The sequence below is a fragment of the Fusarium solani genome, assembly GCF_023522795.1.
Source record: "Fusarium solani strain SB1 chromosome Unknown bctg00000007, whole genome shotgun sequence".
Taxonomy (NCBI): Eukaryota; Fungi; Ascomycota; class Sordariomycetes; order Hypocreales; family Nectriaceae; genus Fusarium; species Fusarium solani.
In genome coordinates, this window is record NW_027072150.1 from 1,107,743 (window position 1) to 1,125,481 (window position 17,739).

The window sequence follows — 17,739 nt, forward strand, 5'->3', positions numbered from 1 at the left end:
ACCTCTGGATCATCAGTTCCTCACCTTTCGGCCAACTTCACCATGTTGGAACACCTCTCGTTTCTTCGCATCTTTCTGAGCCTAGTGCTCATTGGCGTCGTGATCGTCATTCGACGTCTTTATTGGCATCCTCTCAGCAAGTTCCCGGGTCCTGCCTTGCCGGCCTTGACCAGCTTCTACCAGTTCTACATCTTCTGGACCCATCAGGAGGGGAACTGGTATAGCAAACTCCACGAGAAATACGGTATTGCCGAGTACCTCATCCTAGCCACCCGTATACATGGCTGAGCCCTACATTCAGGTCCTGTGGTCCGCTGCGGCCCCAACCACCTCTCCTTTAACGACCCTTCCATGGTCAGCACAGTCTACCACAGCAAAGTTGACAAGACAGGCTTCCACCAAGAGTTTTCTTGCCCCGCTGCTGTTTTTAACAAAAAGTCTCACATCGACCATGCCGTGACTAAGCGTCGCTTCGCTCATGCGGTATTCTTCTCCCTTGTCCTCTCTCCTTATTGGCCATGCTGACCTCGATCCCGATCCAATAGTACTCTCTACCCCGGGTTCAGCTCCTCGAACCTGCTCTGGACGACCAAATCATCCGGTTTATGTCAAATCTGACAGCAGAGAGCAAAAAGGATCCCTTTGTCGACTTTGGAACATGGATCAGGCAAGTCTACGGCCCCGCGATGATCCAAGACATTGACGCACGCTAATTGCAAACTATTGAAAGGTACTTTTCGTTTGATGTCATTACCGCCATGTCTCTGGGTACCCCAGTTGGATTCATGGACGCCAAGGACGATGTCCGTGGCCTCATTCGTAACATGGAAGAGACAGCTGTCCGTGAGCAGCGACTCTCCCTTTTCCCACCCATTTCAGCCTTTGCGCGCAATAATCCGCTGGGGCGGCGCCTCTTCGTGTCCCGTCCGAGTGATCGTCGGGGGCTAGGACTTTTCATGGCGGTAAGAGAGCATTGATTTGTTTCTGGAGTGCATACTCGGCTGAATATCACCATGTAGGAGATCCGTCAGGAGGTACAGCAGCGTCGCGCATGCACTGCCAAGCCCCAGTACGAGCACTCAATGCTGGACCAATGGCTGGCCTCATCTTCGTCAGATGGCCAAGGGATTCCTCAGCAGGAGATTGAGGATGAACTTCTAATGGACATGTGAGTACACACAACGCCAGAGGCAATGGATCTTCCCCTCGCAGGCATACGAGACTTACCGACCCCGTGTCCAGGATGGCTGGCCCAGATTCTATCGCCCTAATGGCCACTAACCTCGTCTTCCTTGTCGCTGATCAGCGCCCGATCCTGCGGCGAGCCCAAGCTGAGGTGGATGCCGCTTATGCAGACGGGCGCCTCAGCGGACAAGTCCCCACGTACGAAGAGTGCCGGCAGCTCCCATTCATCACGGCCTGCGTTAACGAGGGCCTCCGCTTCGTGGCGTCTACCTTCCCGCGCCGCCGGGCCTCGCCACCGGGACGGCCCTTTTCCCTCAATGGCATGCACGTCCCCCCCGGCACGTCAGTGTCGTCGAGCGCCGCCATGATTGGCCGTCATCCGGACCTCTACGGTGACCAGGCGGATCAATTCCTGCCCGATCGGTGGCTGGCTGCATCGCCGGAGAAGTTGCAGGAATGGGCCCGTCTTGATGTCCACTGGGGAGTTGGAGTCCGCAAGTGCCTTGGCAAGCATGTAGGGTTGATGGCTCTATACAAGACCCTTGTCACGGTAAGATCGACGCGCCCCTGCCCCCTCGGCGCTACATGTTAGCTAACAACCTTGTCATTCAGCTCGTCCGGTCTTTTGATCTGCAACTCGAAGAGACGACAACCATTAATCGATGGAGCTACCCATCCTCTGAGCATATGCTGTTGACCCCTCATATGCCGCCCACTCAGTGAGACACAATGTGGGTTGTAAGGGCGGGGGAGTTGAAGAATGCAGGCTGAGGCAGGATCCAATTAAGGCGGAGACGGGATATGTAGCTTGCGGGCAAAGGAAGTCCTTGATGTAAATACAATGACAAATTTGAACTACGATACTTGGCTTGTAGTCGTCACCTGGACTAAAGAGGACTGCGGAAGAGGACTGTCGTGAAACTTCAACCTGCATGTCGCAGCTGTACTCGGCTCACACTGCGGAGTAGATCAAATTGGTGTATACCTGCTTCTAAGCTATGCTGGAAACAGAGAATAGAGATGTCACAACAGCCGCGCGCTTCAAACCATGGCATTCGCACGTAAATGATGCCATTCAACATCTAGACCCTGATTTGAAATGACGTGTCATTGCGCTGATCTCTCTCCACCCTGTATCCCGACACTCTGTCTGTCTCACTCGCAAGGACACATGCAACATTCCTCCAATATCATTGAAGAATTGCGGTATTATTAGTGTCTGTCTCCGAGAAGGTTATATGTCTCATATCAGCCCGTGATTCGCCAATCCACCTTTCCACTTGTGGCTACGCAGGGACGGCTATGTTTCAGGGCGGAGGGAAGCGAGACAGGCAGCTAACGCCCAGTGTCTCAGAGCGGGAGACACCTTCCGGTGGAGGAAATGACGGGAAAGGCGTCATATTTCAGAATACCATGCTCGGCCCTACTTGATGGTACTCTCCTCGTACCTCGACCTGTGCGATGCTGGGGAAGCGGGCAGTGTAGGACCATGTCTTGGTCGTGTTAAAGTGCTCGGTTGCACAGCGTCTCATTTGACCTATTTGCCATTCCTCCAGCTGCAGTGTTTAAGACTATTGTAGCCAATGGGATACTGAGCCCATTGCCATTCATCTCATATGTCTTTCTCCTTTTAATCTGGGGGTTTCTGGGCAATGGCGCCTGGAAGACGAGAACTGTAGAGCAATCGGTCAACAGATTTCCCTATCTTGACTATCTTCTATCAGCACATAGTCATGTCTTCCACCATCACACACCATCTTCACACTGCACACACCAGACCTGATCTCTGGGACCATCTCCAGGACCCCAACCATCCACTAAACACAGCGTGGCCCTACTTTCTTGAACAGGACACAACACTGCTGAGCCTCTCTCAAAAGATATGTGATTTTGCGGGACTACGAAAGTTCCAATATCTCATCTCGGAGCGCAACGATGCAGGTGATGAGGAACTTGTTGCCTGTGGTCGCTCTATCCCGTTTTTCTGGCGAGAGCTTCTCGAGGCCGAGAAAGGGGGGCAGCCTTGATCTGAAGCTGCACCTCTTCCAAAGCCTACCTGATGGCGGATGGGACACTATGGTCGCACGTGGAATCCGGCAATACATGGCTGCTCACCCTGAAGAGGCATCTTCCTGGCCGTGGTCGTCAGCTCCCATCACAACTGAGGATCAGGAAAGGGACACAGCCCGTGCTTCCAGCTCGGAACCCCCAAATGCTCTTTCTGCCCTTGCCGTCACTGTTCGCGCAGACCGTCGACGAACGGGCCTAGCGGAACGCATCCTTCAGAAGATGAAAGACACAGCTCGACAAGAGGGGCTGAAGATTCTCGTCGTACCTCTTAGACCAACCAAGAAGTCTTCCCATCCATTCGTCCCCATGGAAGAGTACATCACATGGACCCAAGCTCCCCTCAAGCAAACCATTTGCCGAACTCCTAGCCCGTTCAGAGTGACGCCTCAGTCCACGGTGCAGCCGGTCACCATCCCCAGCAAGGACCATGCACTCAAACCTTCGCTGCCATTCGACCCATGGTTGCGAAAGCATGTTCGGATGGGGGCCAAGATAGCCAAGGTTGCTCACAAGAGCATGGAAGTCGAAGCCAGTCTGGATGATTGGGCTGCATGGACAGGGATAGACTTTGACTCATTCCCCAATGGTCCCACAGTGCGAGAAACGGACGGAAAGTCGAGGGTGATGGAGTACACTCAGGTAGCACTGCAAGGAGGGCTCGTTCCCTTGAAAGTGTACAGAGAGGAGAAGAGAGCAGTCTACATCGAGCCAAATGTGTGGATTTACCACCAGCTGGACTAGGTGCATATTGTCGGAGATTGGGGGAAAAAATGCGTGTGTAGGGATACAAAGGATCCTTGTTTTGAAATCTCGCTCTTTGTTGATGTTAGTACTAAGCATAATGGGACTTCAGAGGGTGTTGGCCGCATATCAAAGCACCTATTTTCTCATCGTCGAAGGATTCTCTGCAATAATTCAATTTCAACACTAGCCATCTGTCCTCGCTTGTGGTCTCTATCATGGACCAGTTGCACTGTACTCTCATTCCTAGAGTCAGTGCCGCTGAGCCGACTGACCGGCCGACTCGAGACTTGTTCCATCGCATAATTGCCTTTCAAACAACCTTCACAGACCATAGCGTCAGGGTCCGCATTTAGCAACATCCCCTGTGCTATTAATCCCAGAAGCCTCCAAGCTGCCTGTAGAAATACCAGATTTGCGATGAGAATCGCCAAAATCATGGTACCAATGCTCTTGCTCTTGGGGACAGAGCATAGATACTGCGCAGCAATGGTTGAGTTCTGGCAACCGAGCTTACCAGTAAGAGGCCTAAACTCATCGTATGGTTCATCGAGAAACGTAAGGTTCTTGTTGTAGAATGTATTTGGACGAGGTATTTTGCTGTATCGGCCCATGCTGCCCTTATACTTCCCTGTCCGGTAGTCAAGGTCCTTCTTTGGCTTTCTGTTCGGTGATTCCGGGGTGTCGATGGCATACTTGAGGGCATCATCGTTCAACAGTATGTTCGGCGCCTGGCAGTTGCCGAGGTCGATTGAGATGAGGGAATGTAGGGGCTTGGCGTAGTGAAGCCCTTCTGTCGCAACAGGCGACAAAGGATCCTGCAAGCATAGGGGGTTAGTCACGAGTGAAGTTAACTTCTCCAGAGATAATGATTTACCTTGGGATTCTCGAATAGATACGTCAAGTTCTTGGTATCTGAGAAGTCGTTAGCAAAGCCAAGAGGCGAGTCCACAGTCACCATACTGGTAGTTACAATCCTCCCATGCGAAGAGGCGATCCATGCGTCAGATCTGAAAAAGTCTATAGTCCGAATACTCCAATATTGTCAGTAGAAGAGGGCAAGTCGCATATTGACGATCGCATACTCCTGTTCGGACAGATTTCGAATGTAGAGGATGTCCCCAAAAGCCCAATAATGATCTTCCTTTCCATCAGAAACCTGTTGCGTGAGTGACATAATTTGCCAGACTCCGGCAAGATAGGCATTGAGTAGCCTAGTTCCCCAACAGATGCTGGCATGTTCGATGGGGTTGTCCTCAAGAATGTACCCATAGAGATGATCAGTTCCTCCAGAATACTGCAAAGCAAGCGAGATGTTGACACGGCCAAGCTGCGTCATGACACTACACGCCGCTGTCGCCTCGAGAGTCGAGGCGGCGGACCAGGAAATCCACCACGTACGGGACCCGATAGCGTCGGACTTTTTGAGTTTGAGAGATGCTCGGTCAAGGAAACAATCTTCGAGGGTATTGTTCAAGTAAGGGGTCGATGGAAAGTTTTCCACGGATTTGGCGTCGCTATCGTTGACGCGTTTGAGAGACTTGACTGTCTATTGGAATCCTAGCCCACTGGTGAAGAAGCTATCTCCAACCGACAACATCTTGGGTTCACATTTTGGCTCGAGGCTGTTTTCCCAGCTAAACTGTGGCTTCATAAACCACCTACACACTCACGTCAGCCAGTTCTAGCGTATGACGACATCCACGTACTCTGTTTTGCCAGAAATTGTGCTGTTAGGATCCGACGTGAACTCGGACTTTAGGTAGAAGCCACTAGAGCCCAGGTTGATCAAGGTGAAGACGACTGCCAGAACCACACATCCGACCAAGGTGACTGGTGTAAACCATCGAAATGGATATGGTCTTGAAATAGGGTATGAGAACCACGACGAATGCATCATGCCGTGATATTAAGGAACAAGAATGATGGAGGATAGTGGAGAGGTGGGGAAGGATGAGTTAAGTATCTGGATTTACAAACAAACTTGAGTTGGAGCTCAGGGCAAGTCCTAGGTGAGAAATCAGCCTAGGACGTAGATCAGGAGGCAGAGGATCAGCAAATGACGTTTCTTAGCGAACACTGCCACCTATGCCCCTACGAAATGGAGAAGCGGAGATGAACTTGGGGAGGCACGGTCGCATGCCAAGTTTGTCTCCTAGAACAAACAGAAAAACTCTTATAATAAAGCAGGTCCTCTTTTAAGCTAAACTCGCGTCTCTGGGTTGGAGCCTAGCCGTTCAGTTCAAAGCATCACCCAGAGCTGTGTGCCGTTGACTTACTCCAGAGTACCTAGGTAGGCAAAAGAACGGCGAATCCGGGGTTATGACGATGTTCCTCCTGCTTGTGTCGCTCGAAATCGATTCTTGGAGGCAGCCTAGCAGCCGCAGTCAGCACTGAGCCCTAGAGAGGGGCAATCGCGACGCTGGTCACAGAGAGGCAATTGTGTGGTGGCGTCTTGGCATAAGCAGGCCCTAAAACTGCTATGCCTATTGGAGGATTCGCTTTGTGATTTGAGACACATTCCCTGAAATAGATGATCTACGTTGCGAGATTCGAGAATGATTCTGGAGCAACGTCGACCCTAAATTGCACTTTATTTGCCACATCCGCTGATCGGCGAGCTTCTCCAGGCTTCCCCTTCCCATATTTCGCCCAGCTATGACTTTGGCATGTAGCTCAGCCTACATACAAAGGGCTTTTGTCAAGACCATGCTATCTGTTTACTTACTATCGATTGATTCGCATTGATCTGGGGTAGGCGGCTATCAATAAACACACTTTAGGCCATGATCCTCGAAAGGAGTAATTTTCTCGTGTCGTTTCTGTGTTAATTCGTCAACAACTAGAGTTTTTGTTCCATCGTGTTGATATAAGAATACAACTGATTGTATTGAATGCGGGCGGCTGACTGTCGCCAAAGCTGCGACTATGACCGATCCATGCCTCCCATGAACTTCTACAGAAGCGTCATGCACTGATAGAAGACTCAAATGCCATTTTCCCGCCTCTAATACTCTTCATTGTCACAGATACATAATTTGCGTGCCCTTTTCGCTTTCTGTGCTGACGGTCAAATGGATGGTGGCCTGATCGAATTCCAACTCGAATTATCGATTTGACTGCACAAGACGATCTAGAGCATACCTTGTGTGCCAGATCAGCACCAGACTGAACTTACCAATGGCTTTCTTTTGCTGTTGGTGTGGTAAGCATGACAGTTTTCTTCCGGTAGAAACCCCTCGGCCAGAATATCAAACCTTAACCTCGTTAAAGACCGTAACCAGACTGTTGATGATGCCAATGAGACTTCCCCTCTCGGCCAAACAGAGCATCAGCCACAGCAGCAAACAACATGTATCTTCACGCAATGGCAAATATCTTATATGTCTTCTGGCTCGGTTATCCCATCAAGGACCGGGCTTCAAGTATGAAAAAACAAAATATCAGCACATCATAACATCATATCCCAATGCTAACACAGTGGCCTCAGGCAATGGCAGCATTGCACCCCAACGAAAAAGTTCCCCCAATTTATGCATCTACAGGTAATGGTCTCGGAGCCGCACCGCCTGCAACCTGCCGATGATCACTTCATTGTGTTTCTAAGTGTAAGGGGCTGCCGAGCCGGAAACCATCACGGCCACGGCCATCTTCAACGCAGTATAAAGATGTCATACGCCCCGACTCGGCGGGCATCCGTCTCCTTTCCTTCCACGCAACGTCCATTGGAGTGATGCAACGTCGGTGAAATTCCAATGATCTGGACAAGATGTATTGGATAGGAATTTTCTTCAAGTTTTTGTCAAGCTTAACACCACCAACCAGTCCGACGGCGGGTCAGGGGGATCCGACCGCTGTGGTGTGTCTATTCATTATCCGACTTAAACCAACGCTCCTACTAAGCTTGACCGTACAGGGAGCAGTCTACTCGGAACCCAACTTCGGCGGGACCAGCAGAAACCTACTCGGATGGGGCTGCTACGACGTTGACAAGAAGTACGTCTTTTACCATATAGATAAACCAAGCCACACGCTCCTGACAGAGACACAGGACCGCGGGATTTGAAGTTAAGAGCATCCACACGAGACAGCTAACGATGTGCGTGGCATATTCGTAAGACATCTCTTCATAACTTGTATGACACTGTAGTATTGACGTGTTCCAGAAAAACAAGATGCAAGGGCAAGCTCACCACCTATTCACGCGATCTTGTGGACCTGCGCAATAATCCGGTCAAGTCGGTCTTCTGCTATGACGGATCACCCCGGAGGCGAAGAACAAAGTCTTACCTATCGGAGGTAATTGAGGATTCTGACCCATAAGGATGGTAGGCTGGGTGTCACCTATTGGATACTTTTACTATCTGTTGGCGCAAACAAGACTTGGGTGGTCTTCTGGTGATGCTCCTTTTGAGATTATCTTTGGTAAAAATACACCCACTTTTCTTGATCCTCACAGCAACGCACTATTCAATGCCTCAATATGCCCCAAAACGTCTTCGAAACGATCGAAAGCTGTCCTCCTTCGATTGCATCGCAGCTGGCCTCTACTTCTGAGACGGCCCTACCACGCCTCCCTCTTTGACCTTGTTACCCCTGCTGCCGGCCCAAGTCTTCAACTATCTCAACGACGGCATTGTGTATATCGTTACGTCGATAGCTGCCCAGAGCCTCCCACTCTTCCTTTACCGGTTCATACGATACCGTCTTTGTCCCTGTGAAGAGCGTGGCTCTTGGGAGCAAAGGATGATCCTGATCCAGAACAGGGAGCTGCGTCTCCTTTCCCACTGCTTTGAAAAACAATTCAAAGTAAGCCGCAAAGGTCAGGTTCTCATCCCCAACCACTATGGCCTTGCCATTGACGGAGGGTCCATTGGCCAATGCCCCGGCGATTGCTTCTGATAGAGACTGTGCCGAGATGAAGTTCGTTCCTCCAGGAGGCGCTGAAGGAGGAATCGGAAGCTCTCCCTTTGCATATCTCACATATGCATCAAACATGGGGACCTTCATCCCTGGGACTGTTCCAACAACGAAAGGAGCGTCGAGGCTGCAGGCATAAAATGTGGGCGATGCCTGCGCAACAACGCCATCGGCAGCCAGTTTTCTGGATCGCACGTATGGCACGCTGTCGACCAGTTCAGGAGCCACATGGTAGTAAAAGCTGCCAACGTGGATGAAATGGCGGACACCAGCTGACTTGGCCAAGCGCGCAAAGTCCGGGATGAGAATTCCATTGACGTGCAGGTAGTGTTGGTCTGCGTCTGTGTTTTCCGGGACGTGGCGTATATCGCTGCCAGCAGTAAACACAACCGCCTCGAATTTGCTTAGTTGGTCAATGCCGAAGTCGCCCGCAGTGAAGTCCCCCTTGACGAACTCCAGCTGGGCGAGGTCAGGAATACTGGATGGTGGATGGTGACGGCCTGCGATGGCCACGTCATGACCTAGTGAGCGGAGGTGAAGAGCCGCATGCCCTCCAATCATTCCAGTTCCGCCAACGACCAAGATCTTCATTCTGAATTGGGGGTAGGTTGCCGAAATTTGAGTTGTTGTTGACCAAGGAGAGGAGAATGGTTGAGGCTCACAAACCCAAGTCTGATGGCAACTGGACTTATTTAAGTCTCTATTAGAGTATCCGCTCTTCTATGAACACTATTTACTAACCTAACTATTGAGAGTCTAGATATTATTAATCCTCATGCAATCCAATTACATTTCTAAGCCGGACCCGCGCGAGGCGCGGCCTCCGAGTTTAACGTTGTAGAGCCTCGACCACTCTGTGCCCAGGTTCCACAGTTTGCACGGTTTGCAAAGCACGGCGAATCATATGGCGGTATTGGACCTTAACAATTGAGACTAATAAATTCGGAACAGTGATTGGAGATCAATTCAAAGCAATAGTAGTTATAATTCTACTAGAACATAGTAGTGAGGCTCATCACTTCTTTGCCAAGACAAATCGCGACCAATCCTCTAATCCCTTCAGGCTCTCCTGTCTCCAAGCTTGAAGGCCTCCAACCCAGAAAAGAGGCTCTTTGTTCTTGCCAGGAATGTTTGAGCCGTTCCACCAAGAGGGCGTTTCGCTGATAAGCGAGTGACTATATGCGTCGATATTCTTTTGGCGGTACTCTACTGCAGCCTCGCTTGAAACCTCGACAGTTGTGGCCTTCTCTTTCTCGAGCTTCTGCAAGAAATTTACTAGCCATTCCACCTGAAGCTCGAGGAAAGGTGGTCCGTTGGCTAGACCCGAGGGCGCCTGCGGTCCATAGAGCATAAAGGCGTTTGGAAGCCCAGGAGCCATCATCCCGAGCCACGTGTAGATTCCATCCTTCCAATTCTCCTTCAACTTGGTACCAGTCTTGTCTGTGACATTCATCTCATAGAGGCTTCCAGTCACAGAATCGTATCCGGTAGCCACAATGACCAAGTCTAGCTCGTGATGTTCGTCGACACCTTCGGTCAAAGTGACAATACCGTCGGACACAAATTCCTTGATTGCAGATTTCTTGAGGCTGACCAGTTTGACGTTGGGTTGGTCGAGCGTTTCGTAATAGTCCATCTCAAGGTTTGGTCTCTTGGCGCCGATCCATTGGAATTGCTCCAGAGGCGCCATGATGTCGCGCTTAGAAGGATCACTAATTCGGGCCCTGACCTTTTCAACCCAGAACTGGTACAGTTCGGCGTTTGACTTCTTGTCGTAATGGTGCTCCGGGTACATGGATAACAGAAAGGCGTATGATCCTCTCGACCACAGTTCTTCATATCGCTCCCTACGCTCCTCGGGCGTGGTATGATAGAACGAACCGACCGGTGTGTTGAATGAGTATCCCGCGTCGTCACGATACTTTCCGTGGTAAAACAAGGCCTCGTACGAGTTTTTGAGCTCTTCAGACTCTTCATGAGATAGGGATCTCTGATTCATGGGGAGGGCCGTGGGCGGGTTTCTGACAAAGACGGTGACGTCGCAGTCCTCCTTGGCGATATCCTGCAGGATTTGCAGTCCTGATGCGCCTTGGCCCACCAAGCCAACCTTTTTGCCCTTCAAATCAAGGTTGTCAGGCCAAGCAGCAGGATGGATGACTTTGCCCGAGAATTTGTCGATCCCAGGAAAGCTTGGAATATACGGTTTGTTGGTTGTGCCTGTGGCAAAGACCACGTACCGAGACTTGGCCACAAGTCCATTCTCGGCCCGAAGGACCCAGCCGTTGGACTCGGTGTTAAACCTGGCATCGATGACTCTAGTGTTGAAGATGGCATCCTTGCGAAGGTCCAGGGCTTCAGCGATGTGCATAAAGTAATCCCGAAGTTCTTGGTGGCCCGGAAACCGTTCTCGGAACGAGAACCCGCGCCAAGCCTGTGGCAAGCTCAGTTGATATAGAGGTGTGTCCGAGTCGACGCGAGCTCCCGGGTACTTGTTGAAGTGCCAGACGCCACCAAAGTCACTGCCAGCTTCGAGAAGCTTGACAGTGTAGCCCATGTTACGTAGCTCATGCAGGGCGTAGCAGCCTCCGAAGCCAGCTCCGACAATGATGATGTCGGCGACGACCTCGGAATCTGTGGAAGAATTGACGTGACCGTTCATGATAACGAAAATGCAGAAGTTTGTAGGAATGAATCGAGACGTGTGATATAAAGCCAGTAAGTGAGTTCGGCTGGTGATAAGTGATCTCTGGGTCTATGTCAGGATAACCAGGTGTCCTTATATGACGACGAGAGTTGTCCAGATCTGTCACTACTCTTGACCCGCCTGCTTTCCAGTCCATGAAGCTAGTTTCAGATTACCCCGAATCACAAAGCTACAACCATGAGCCGCCAGAAACAAAAGTAATAGGGGCTCGCTTGCCGTGCGACGCGCGGGCCCCGAGGGAACCGGAGGATATGTCACGGAATGCCGCGAACTTCTCCATCCGGAGATTCGGAACCAAGACACAATTAATTGCGAAGGAGAAGATAGATTAATAAGAGATCTCAAGCCCCCGTAATTCTATGCAAGTCAAAGCCATCCTGTTTCCTAATTCGACGCTCTACCTCATCAAGACGATTACCAATCTGACAACATGGTCCTTGAAGTTGATCAAGAATTCATTGTCGCAATTGGACCTCTCCTGGAGAGCCAGAAAGATGTTGTCAAGCCCAAGCTGCACGACATAGAAGGGCGAAGAGCCCGATACGCCGCCATGAAGGCACCTCCTCCGACCATCCCAGACGATGTCATCTTTGAGATTGTCAAGATTCCAACAGAAGATGGCTATCAGCTGCCAGTTTACCATTATAAAAAGCGGGACGCGGATTCATTGGACAAACCCTCGGCAGCAGTGCTTCATGCTCATGGCGGCGGACTGATTACTCTGACTCCCGAGATCAGTATCGAACGACTGGCGCACATGGTTTCCGATACTGGAGTCCAGGCATTCTCTGTCGACTACAGGTTGGCTCCAGAACATCAGTATCCCACTGCTTTAAACGACTGCTGGACCTGCCTCACTTGGCTTCACTCCAACTCGCGCGCTCTACGCATCGACCCGGCGCGTATTGCTGTCATGGGTGAAAGTGCAGGGGGTGGTCTCGCCGCAGCATTGACCCTCCGGGCTCGGGACGTCAACCTGTCGCCTCCAATTGCCCGGCAGATCCTTTCTTCCCCCATGCTGGATGACAGAACCAATTCCGAAGTTCCCGGCGCTTTCAAACTATGGGACGCAGAAGACAACTTGACGGCCTGGACAGCTTACCTGGGAACGACCCCTGGAGGCGAAGACACCCCGGTTTTTGCGGCGCCCGGCCGTCTCAAGGATGCTGGTGGTTTGCCGACTCTTTATCTGGACACCAGTCAGTTTGACCTGTTTGTCGCGGAGAACCTAGCCTATGTTCAGAAGTTCATCGAAGCTGGTGTGGAGGCAGAGTGTCATCTCTATCCCGGTCTTCCTCATGGGTTTGACGGGCTTGTGCCAACGCATAGCGTGACACGGCAGTTGGAGGAGAATAGGAAGCGAATCTTGAAGCGTCTGTAGAAGCTAGTATGTAGCTATTTTAACCGAGGAAGTAGTTTGCATGTCTTACGACCACTCTTGCATGGCCTTGAATCAATTTTTAAGACATAAACTTCTGACACCTCATTCTGTCAACGGTGCCATCTATTCTGGCCAGACAGATCTATCCAATTCTCACTTTTCCCCGTATCCCCTGAAATAGCCTTCCCCAGACCGACACTCCAGTCTCCACAGATCCCCAAGCTCTAGACTCGATCGGAGATAGACCAATTCCGCTTTTGGCGATCTTCATTCCGTCGCTCCCGGCTCACGGACCCCGCGCTTCCCGTGGAACGCGTGCCCTCCGTCCCGCGTCTTAAAAAAATCCCGTCACGCAGGTCGTACGTTCTCTCATCACAACTTCCATCGGCTTATCTAGGTACACAGAATCATCAATGGGCTCCACTACCAACATAGTCCCAAGAGCTGTGAGTGAGATTCGCTTATCTTAATCCTTCTTGTCTCGGCTAATGATATCATCAGTGCCGGAACTGCCGGATCCGCAAGGTAAGCCGAACCCCAGAAAGCTGACTGCCGGCAACGTGCATCAGTCACTAACCCACCTTAGATACGCTGCAGTCGAGAGATCCCTTGTACCAATTGCATCACATCAAAGATCACCTGCCAAGAAAGCACCAAAGATGTTACCCGCCGTTCGACACACGCGGGATCAGTGCCGGAAAAGTAAGCACAAGTCATCCCAGATAGTTGAGCCTTGTCCTGACGATGCCTTGTCCTTGCAGAGACCAAGACAGCATTGAATCCCTGCGTAAAAGAGTGACTGCTCTCGAGCAACAGCTCAACAGTTTATCATCAGATCGTAACACTCAGGTCTCTGAAGTCGCCACATCAACTGTACTCTCACCGACATTGGCGCAGTTAACACCACAACCCAGCCCGTGTCATATAGACCTAGCATCGCTCGAGGGGGATTCTTCATTTAGAAAGCAAGCTCTTCTTGCAACCGATATCACTGAGTTCGGTTCACTGGCTGGTATTGGGTCACCCCAGGTCGTTGACAAAATCTCTGGTCTGCGCAAGCTCCTCGAACGCAAGACCTCCGACGGAGATACGCCCCAGTGCCGAGAATGGAAGCCATCGACAAGCATAACATTGCAGGGAAACTTGCCTCCAGCTGATTTTGTCATTCGCTTGTTGCGCGCAGTGCAAGGTAGGTCGCAATACGTTGTCGCCCTCTCGTCTCCGCCTGTCCTAATCCGCAGCACAGGTTCAGATTGCCTGTTGACTTTATACTTCCCAATAGATATGAAGCAGGTCGAGTATTTGTGTCGTCGCGTATACTTCCCAGTACAAGCTGTCACAGTTGGAGAACTAAGCCTTTTGAACGCTATGCTCGCCGTGATCTTATGCAGCCTTCAGTGTTTCCCGCAGCCAGAATTTTCTGACGAAGAAGTTGCAAAATACCTGGCCGTTTGCAAGGAGAACCAGCTCACGGGAATAGAAACATACGAGGTTAACATGGTCTCGACCTTTGAGCATTGTCTAGTGCTGTGCATGGCGGCAAGTCTCCCTCTCGTCCTAACCGAGCCCAGAAGGCCACCGTCTGTTAACATTTAATACAGGCCCAAAAGGCCCAAACTGAAGGGGACATTGCACTTCAGTGGCGCTTGTCCTCGACTGCTGCACGGCATTGCCTCGTCCTTGGCTACCACAGGGAGCATGTAGTAGCAGCAATGCCTCCAGATGAAGCAGACAGAGTTCGTCGACTCTTCTGGAGCATCTACTTCTCAGACAAGAGTACTGTTCTCAGTCTAGGGAGAACTTCAACTATCCAAGACCTGGATGTCGATCTCGAGCCATATGCCATCTCTTCTGACCCTGGACGAGAGTCATGGGACACTTCAATGTGGATGTTTATCGATTACGCGAGGATCCAGGCAAGCATATACGAGAACCTCTACTCCCCGGCATCGCGCAGACGCAGCACCGCAGACAGACAAAGCATCGTGGATGAAACAAATAAGCAGCTTTCTAATTGGTATGAGTCATGGAATCAACTCGACACTTCGAAAGCATACAACAAAAGGCTCTTTGACAATACGTTTGGGCCAGTCGATGTGTCTTACTACTCTACTCTAACGCTTGTTCACCATGCTCTCGACCTCTCGACCTCGATCAGAATTATTTCTGATCCTTGCCTTGAAGCAGCAAAAAAGGGGCTGAAGTCACACGTGTCGGTGCATGCCCAATATTCCCTATTGGAGCCCCAATCGTTGGCCTTCTTTGCGGTGTGGTATGTCAGCAGAACAAAGCGTTCCCCTATTCTAGTGCATGAAGACTAAGAAGCTTTAGGGTTCATGTCTACTGTCCCCTTACTCCGTTCGTCGTAATATTCCTACACTGCATGACAAATTCCGACACTGGAGACCTTGATTTACTCAAGGGATCACTAGATGTCATGGAGCAGACTAGCAGTCTAGCCAAGTCTTGTGAAAGACCATATGAGTTTTGCAAATACCTCTACAGCATAGCAGAGGCACATATCTCAGCCTGTACAGAGAATGGGACCGACACCGCTGACAAGGTGGACTTGGGTTTGACTTCCCTACAACACCCTCCGAGTGAGAATTGGCCTTTCCCAGACCTGAATCTCCAGCTCATCTCGTCGGCTTTCCCATCAAGTGATTGGTGGGCGCCTCATACGAGCTGAGATGCATGTACCATAGGAGCGTCTTTCTCACTGCTTTGAATTATGATAAGATTACGGTGGTGTCAGGAGCGAGACCTTTGAGGCCAATGATACGGCCTTTCTTGAGCTGATCAATTACACGAGGGAGATGCAAGTCTACCCCAAGTTAAATTAACGTTCGTGTGCCACCTCAGCATAATGATCCTGGGCCCTGGCATGTCAAGGGACAATAATCCGAGCAGACGAATAGCTTTTCAGAGGGCTTTTGCAGTCTGCAAGGCACAGGGCCCCTGCAGCTGTCGTCCCCTTCCAGAAGTGGTCAGCAGCATGAAACAACGTGGCTGCCGTAAGCCAGTGAAGCTTGGAGGGGATGAGTGAGCAGGGTTGTTGGGCCAAGACATTCGCGCCTCGGAACTGCCCACTCTGGCGTTCGGACGAAGATTCTCCGCCAAACATCAGCCAAAAGAAAATCAAGTCTTCGAGATCAGGTCGTTTGGGCAGGCTGCTCCCTCGGACAATGGGTGGCATTGGGAGCGTTGAAGATATTTTTTTCAGGCCATGTTAGGAGACCGCAGATCATATCTATAGAAATTCAATGATTTCCGATAGGTTTCAAGCGGGAAAATAGTCGTAAGTGGGATGAATACAGACAGCGTCTCCTGCAACATGCAGTGAAACCTTTTTGAGTTAACCTGCACCCCGAGACAGAAAGACCATTGTTCCCAACGCGAGTGATGAAACCCAGCACTCAGATAGCAGCGAAGGCTGAGACCTAGATCATTGAAGCACAGAGGCTCGGTGGACAGTATTTGAGTCATGGCAGCATTGGGTGATTGATTAGAAGTTCAATTAAAGGTCCATCATCGAACACTCCGATAAACCCCATCAGTAGCTAAAAACTCGACTCCTCGCCACGGCTAAAGGCAGTTATTCCAACCCAAGTACCTTCCCATCGCTATACAATTCCAAGAATATCAGTGAACCAGTTTACTCCTCAGTTCTTCAACAAGGCTGCATGCGTGCCCTTGGCATCCTCCAGACCATCCCGATCCTGAGGGCCAGGCTTGAGATAACAATCACCAGGTGCGTTGTTGGTGGCAGCGTTTCCTATTCTCGCCCAGAACGGCACAAACGAGACGCCTTCGCAGGTTTGTTGGGTCGTGTTGTAGCTGTTCCAGGCGTTGCAGGCTTCGATGCATCCGTTTAGGTTGGTGGCAAAGACTGAGAAGATGGGATCGTTGGGGGCGTTGGTGTTGCAGTAAAAGGTGAATTGGGCCTTTTTCATGACTGTGAATGGTTAGATGATCCTTCTGAAGCTCAGCGGCTTGATGGAGCTTACACTTGGACGTGTACACGGTTCCCGTGGTCGTGTCCTTCTTGTTGGAGCAACCGCTGGTGAGCTCCTCCTGATCCACATCGGTCGAAGCGGGCGCAGTACTCGTGACAGTGACAGTAGCAGCGGTTGCGGCGGCGGCATCGGAGACGGCGGCATAAGATTCACGCAGAGCGTTAAGCTTGGCGTCCGAATCATTTGACTTCTTCACAGCTACACCGGTTGCAGCAGCCAATCCAATCACGGCGGCGACAGCGACGGCTAGAGCCGTGATGAGGACGAACACTATGGCCGGGCATCCACATATCCGTGATTTCTTTTCGCGTTCGCTGACTGCTGCTGAGGCTGGTGCCGGGACTTGTGCGGCCTCCTTGTCGTTCAGAGGCGGTGTTCGGGTTTGAGAGTCGTTACGCTCGAAGGGAGGCGGTACATCGCTGCTCGGGGAGATGTAGCTGGCGTATGGGTAACCTGAATGGGTCGAGTTTCCGGCATCGTAGACCTGTGGAAGGTGATCGGAAGGATTGTGCACCACCTCGGGCGAAGTGTCGAACTAAAAAGGGTCTGTTAGAGCATTGTTCACTAAGCAAGCAGCGGTTAAAGGACTTACTTGGGTAGCCATGTTTGAGGTTTAGAGCAAAACCAGCAGTGCTTCGACAAAGTCAAAGAAAAAAGAGGAGCACTGCGCACGATAAATGAGGGATATCGCCAGCCTGTTATCCTCCTCATCTTCTTAACGA

At 50.9% G+C, this 17,739-nt stretch overlaps 9 protein-coding genes across 9 annotated transcripts; 5 read left to right on the forward strand and 4 right to left on the reverse strand.

Moving 5' to 3' along the window:
• Positions 1-42: 42 nt before the first annotated feature.
• Positions 43-713, forward strand: MRS44_011204 (uncharacterized protein; the record flags this gene model as incomplete). Its single annotated transcript, XM_065619646.1, has 3 exons — positions 43-244; positions 302-483; positions 567-713. 3 exons carry the CDS (start codon positions 43-45, stop codon positions 711-713), a joined length of 531 nt encoding a protein of 176 aa, XP_065475718.1.
• A 45-nt stretch (positions 714-758) lies between these two features.
• Positions 759-1,908, forward strand: MRS44_011205 (uncharacterized protein; the record flags this gene model as incomplete). The annotated part of the gene is made up of 4 exons (XM_065619647.1): positions 759-962; positions 1,020-1,168; positions 1,213-1,735; positions 1,798-1,908. 4 exons carry the CDS (start codon positions 759-761, stop codon positions 1,906-1,908), a joined length of 987 nt encoding a protein of 328 aa, XP_065475719.1.
• Positions 1,909-3,120: 1,212 nt separating this feature from the next.
• Positions 3,121-3,996, forward strand: MRS44_011206 (uncharacterized protein; the record flags this gene model as incomplete). Its single annotated transcript, XM_046283389.2, has 1 exon — positions 3,121-3,996. One exon carries the CDS (start codon positions 3,121-3,123, stop codon positions 3,994-3,996), a length of 876 nt encoding a protein of 291 aa, XP_046135096.2.
• Positions 3,997-4,309: 313 nt separating this feature from the next.
• Positions 4,310-5,896, reverse strand: MRS44_011207 (uncharacterized protein; the record flags this gene model as incomplete). The annotated part of the gene is made up of 6 exons (XM_065619648.1): positions 4,310-4,318; positions 4,407-4,814; positions 4,874-5,006; positions 5,082-5,545; positions 5,588-5,657; positions 5,706-5,896. The coding sequence occupies 6 exons, from the start codon at positions 5,894-5,896 to the stop codon at positions 4,310-4,312; spliced, it is 1,275 nt and encodes a 424-aa protein (XP_065475720.1).
• A 2,690-nt stretch (positions 5,897-8,586) lies between these two features.
• MRS44_011208 (uncharacterized protein) lies at positions 8,587-9,507 on the reverse strand (the record flags this gene model as incomplete). The annotated part of the gene is made up of 1 exon (XM_046283387.2): positions 8,587-9,507. The coding sequence occupies one exon, from the start codon at positions 9,505-9,507 to the stop codon at positions 8,587-8,589; it is 921 nt and encodes a 306-aa protein (XP_046135094.1).
• A 424-nt stretch (positions 9,508-9,931) lies between these two features.
• On the reverse strand, positions 9,932-11,575 carry MRS44_011209 (uncharacterized protein; the record flags this gene model as incomplete). The annotated part of the gene is made up of 1 exon (XM_046281003.2): positions 9,932-11,575. One exon carries the CDS (start codon positions 11,573-11,575, stop codon positions 9,932-9,934), a length of 1,644 nt encoding a protein of 547 aa, XP_046135093.2.
• Positions 11,576-12,050: 475 nt separating this feature from the next.
• On the forward strand, positions 12,051-13,001 carry MRS44_011210 (uncharacterized protein; the record flags this gene model as incomplete). The annotated part of the gene is made up of 1 exon (XM_046272656.2): positions 12,051-13,001. One exon carries the CDS (start codon positions 12,051-12,053, stop codon positions 12,999-13,001), a length of 951 nt encoding a protein of 316 aa, XP_046135092.2.
• A 413-nt stretch (positions 13,002-13,414) lies between these two features.
• MRS44_011211 (uncharacterized protein) lies at positions 13,415-15,690 on the forward strand (the record flags this gene model as incomplete). Its single annotated transcript, XM_065619649.1, has 6 exons — positions 13,415-13,447; positions 13,503-13,526; positions 13,588-13,703; positions 13,763-14,492; positions 14,603-15,273; positions 15,333-15,690. 6 exons carry the CDS (start codon positions 13,415-13,417, stop codon positions 15,688-15,690), a joined length of 1,932 nt encoding a protein of 643 aa, XP_065475721.1.
• Positions 15,691-16,663: 973 nt separating this feature from the next.
• MRS44_011212 (uncharacterized protein) lies at positions 16,664-17,621 on the reverse strand (the record flags this gene model as incomplete). Its single annotated transcript, XM_065619650.1, has 3 exons — positions 16,664-16,956; positions 17,009-17,552; positions 17,610-17,621. The coding sequence occupies 3 exons, from the start codon at positions 17,619-17,621 to the stop codon at positions 16,664-16,666; spliced, it is 849 nt and encodes a 282-aa protein (XP_065475722.1).
• Between the last annotated feature and the right edge of the window lie 118 nt (positions 17,622-17,739).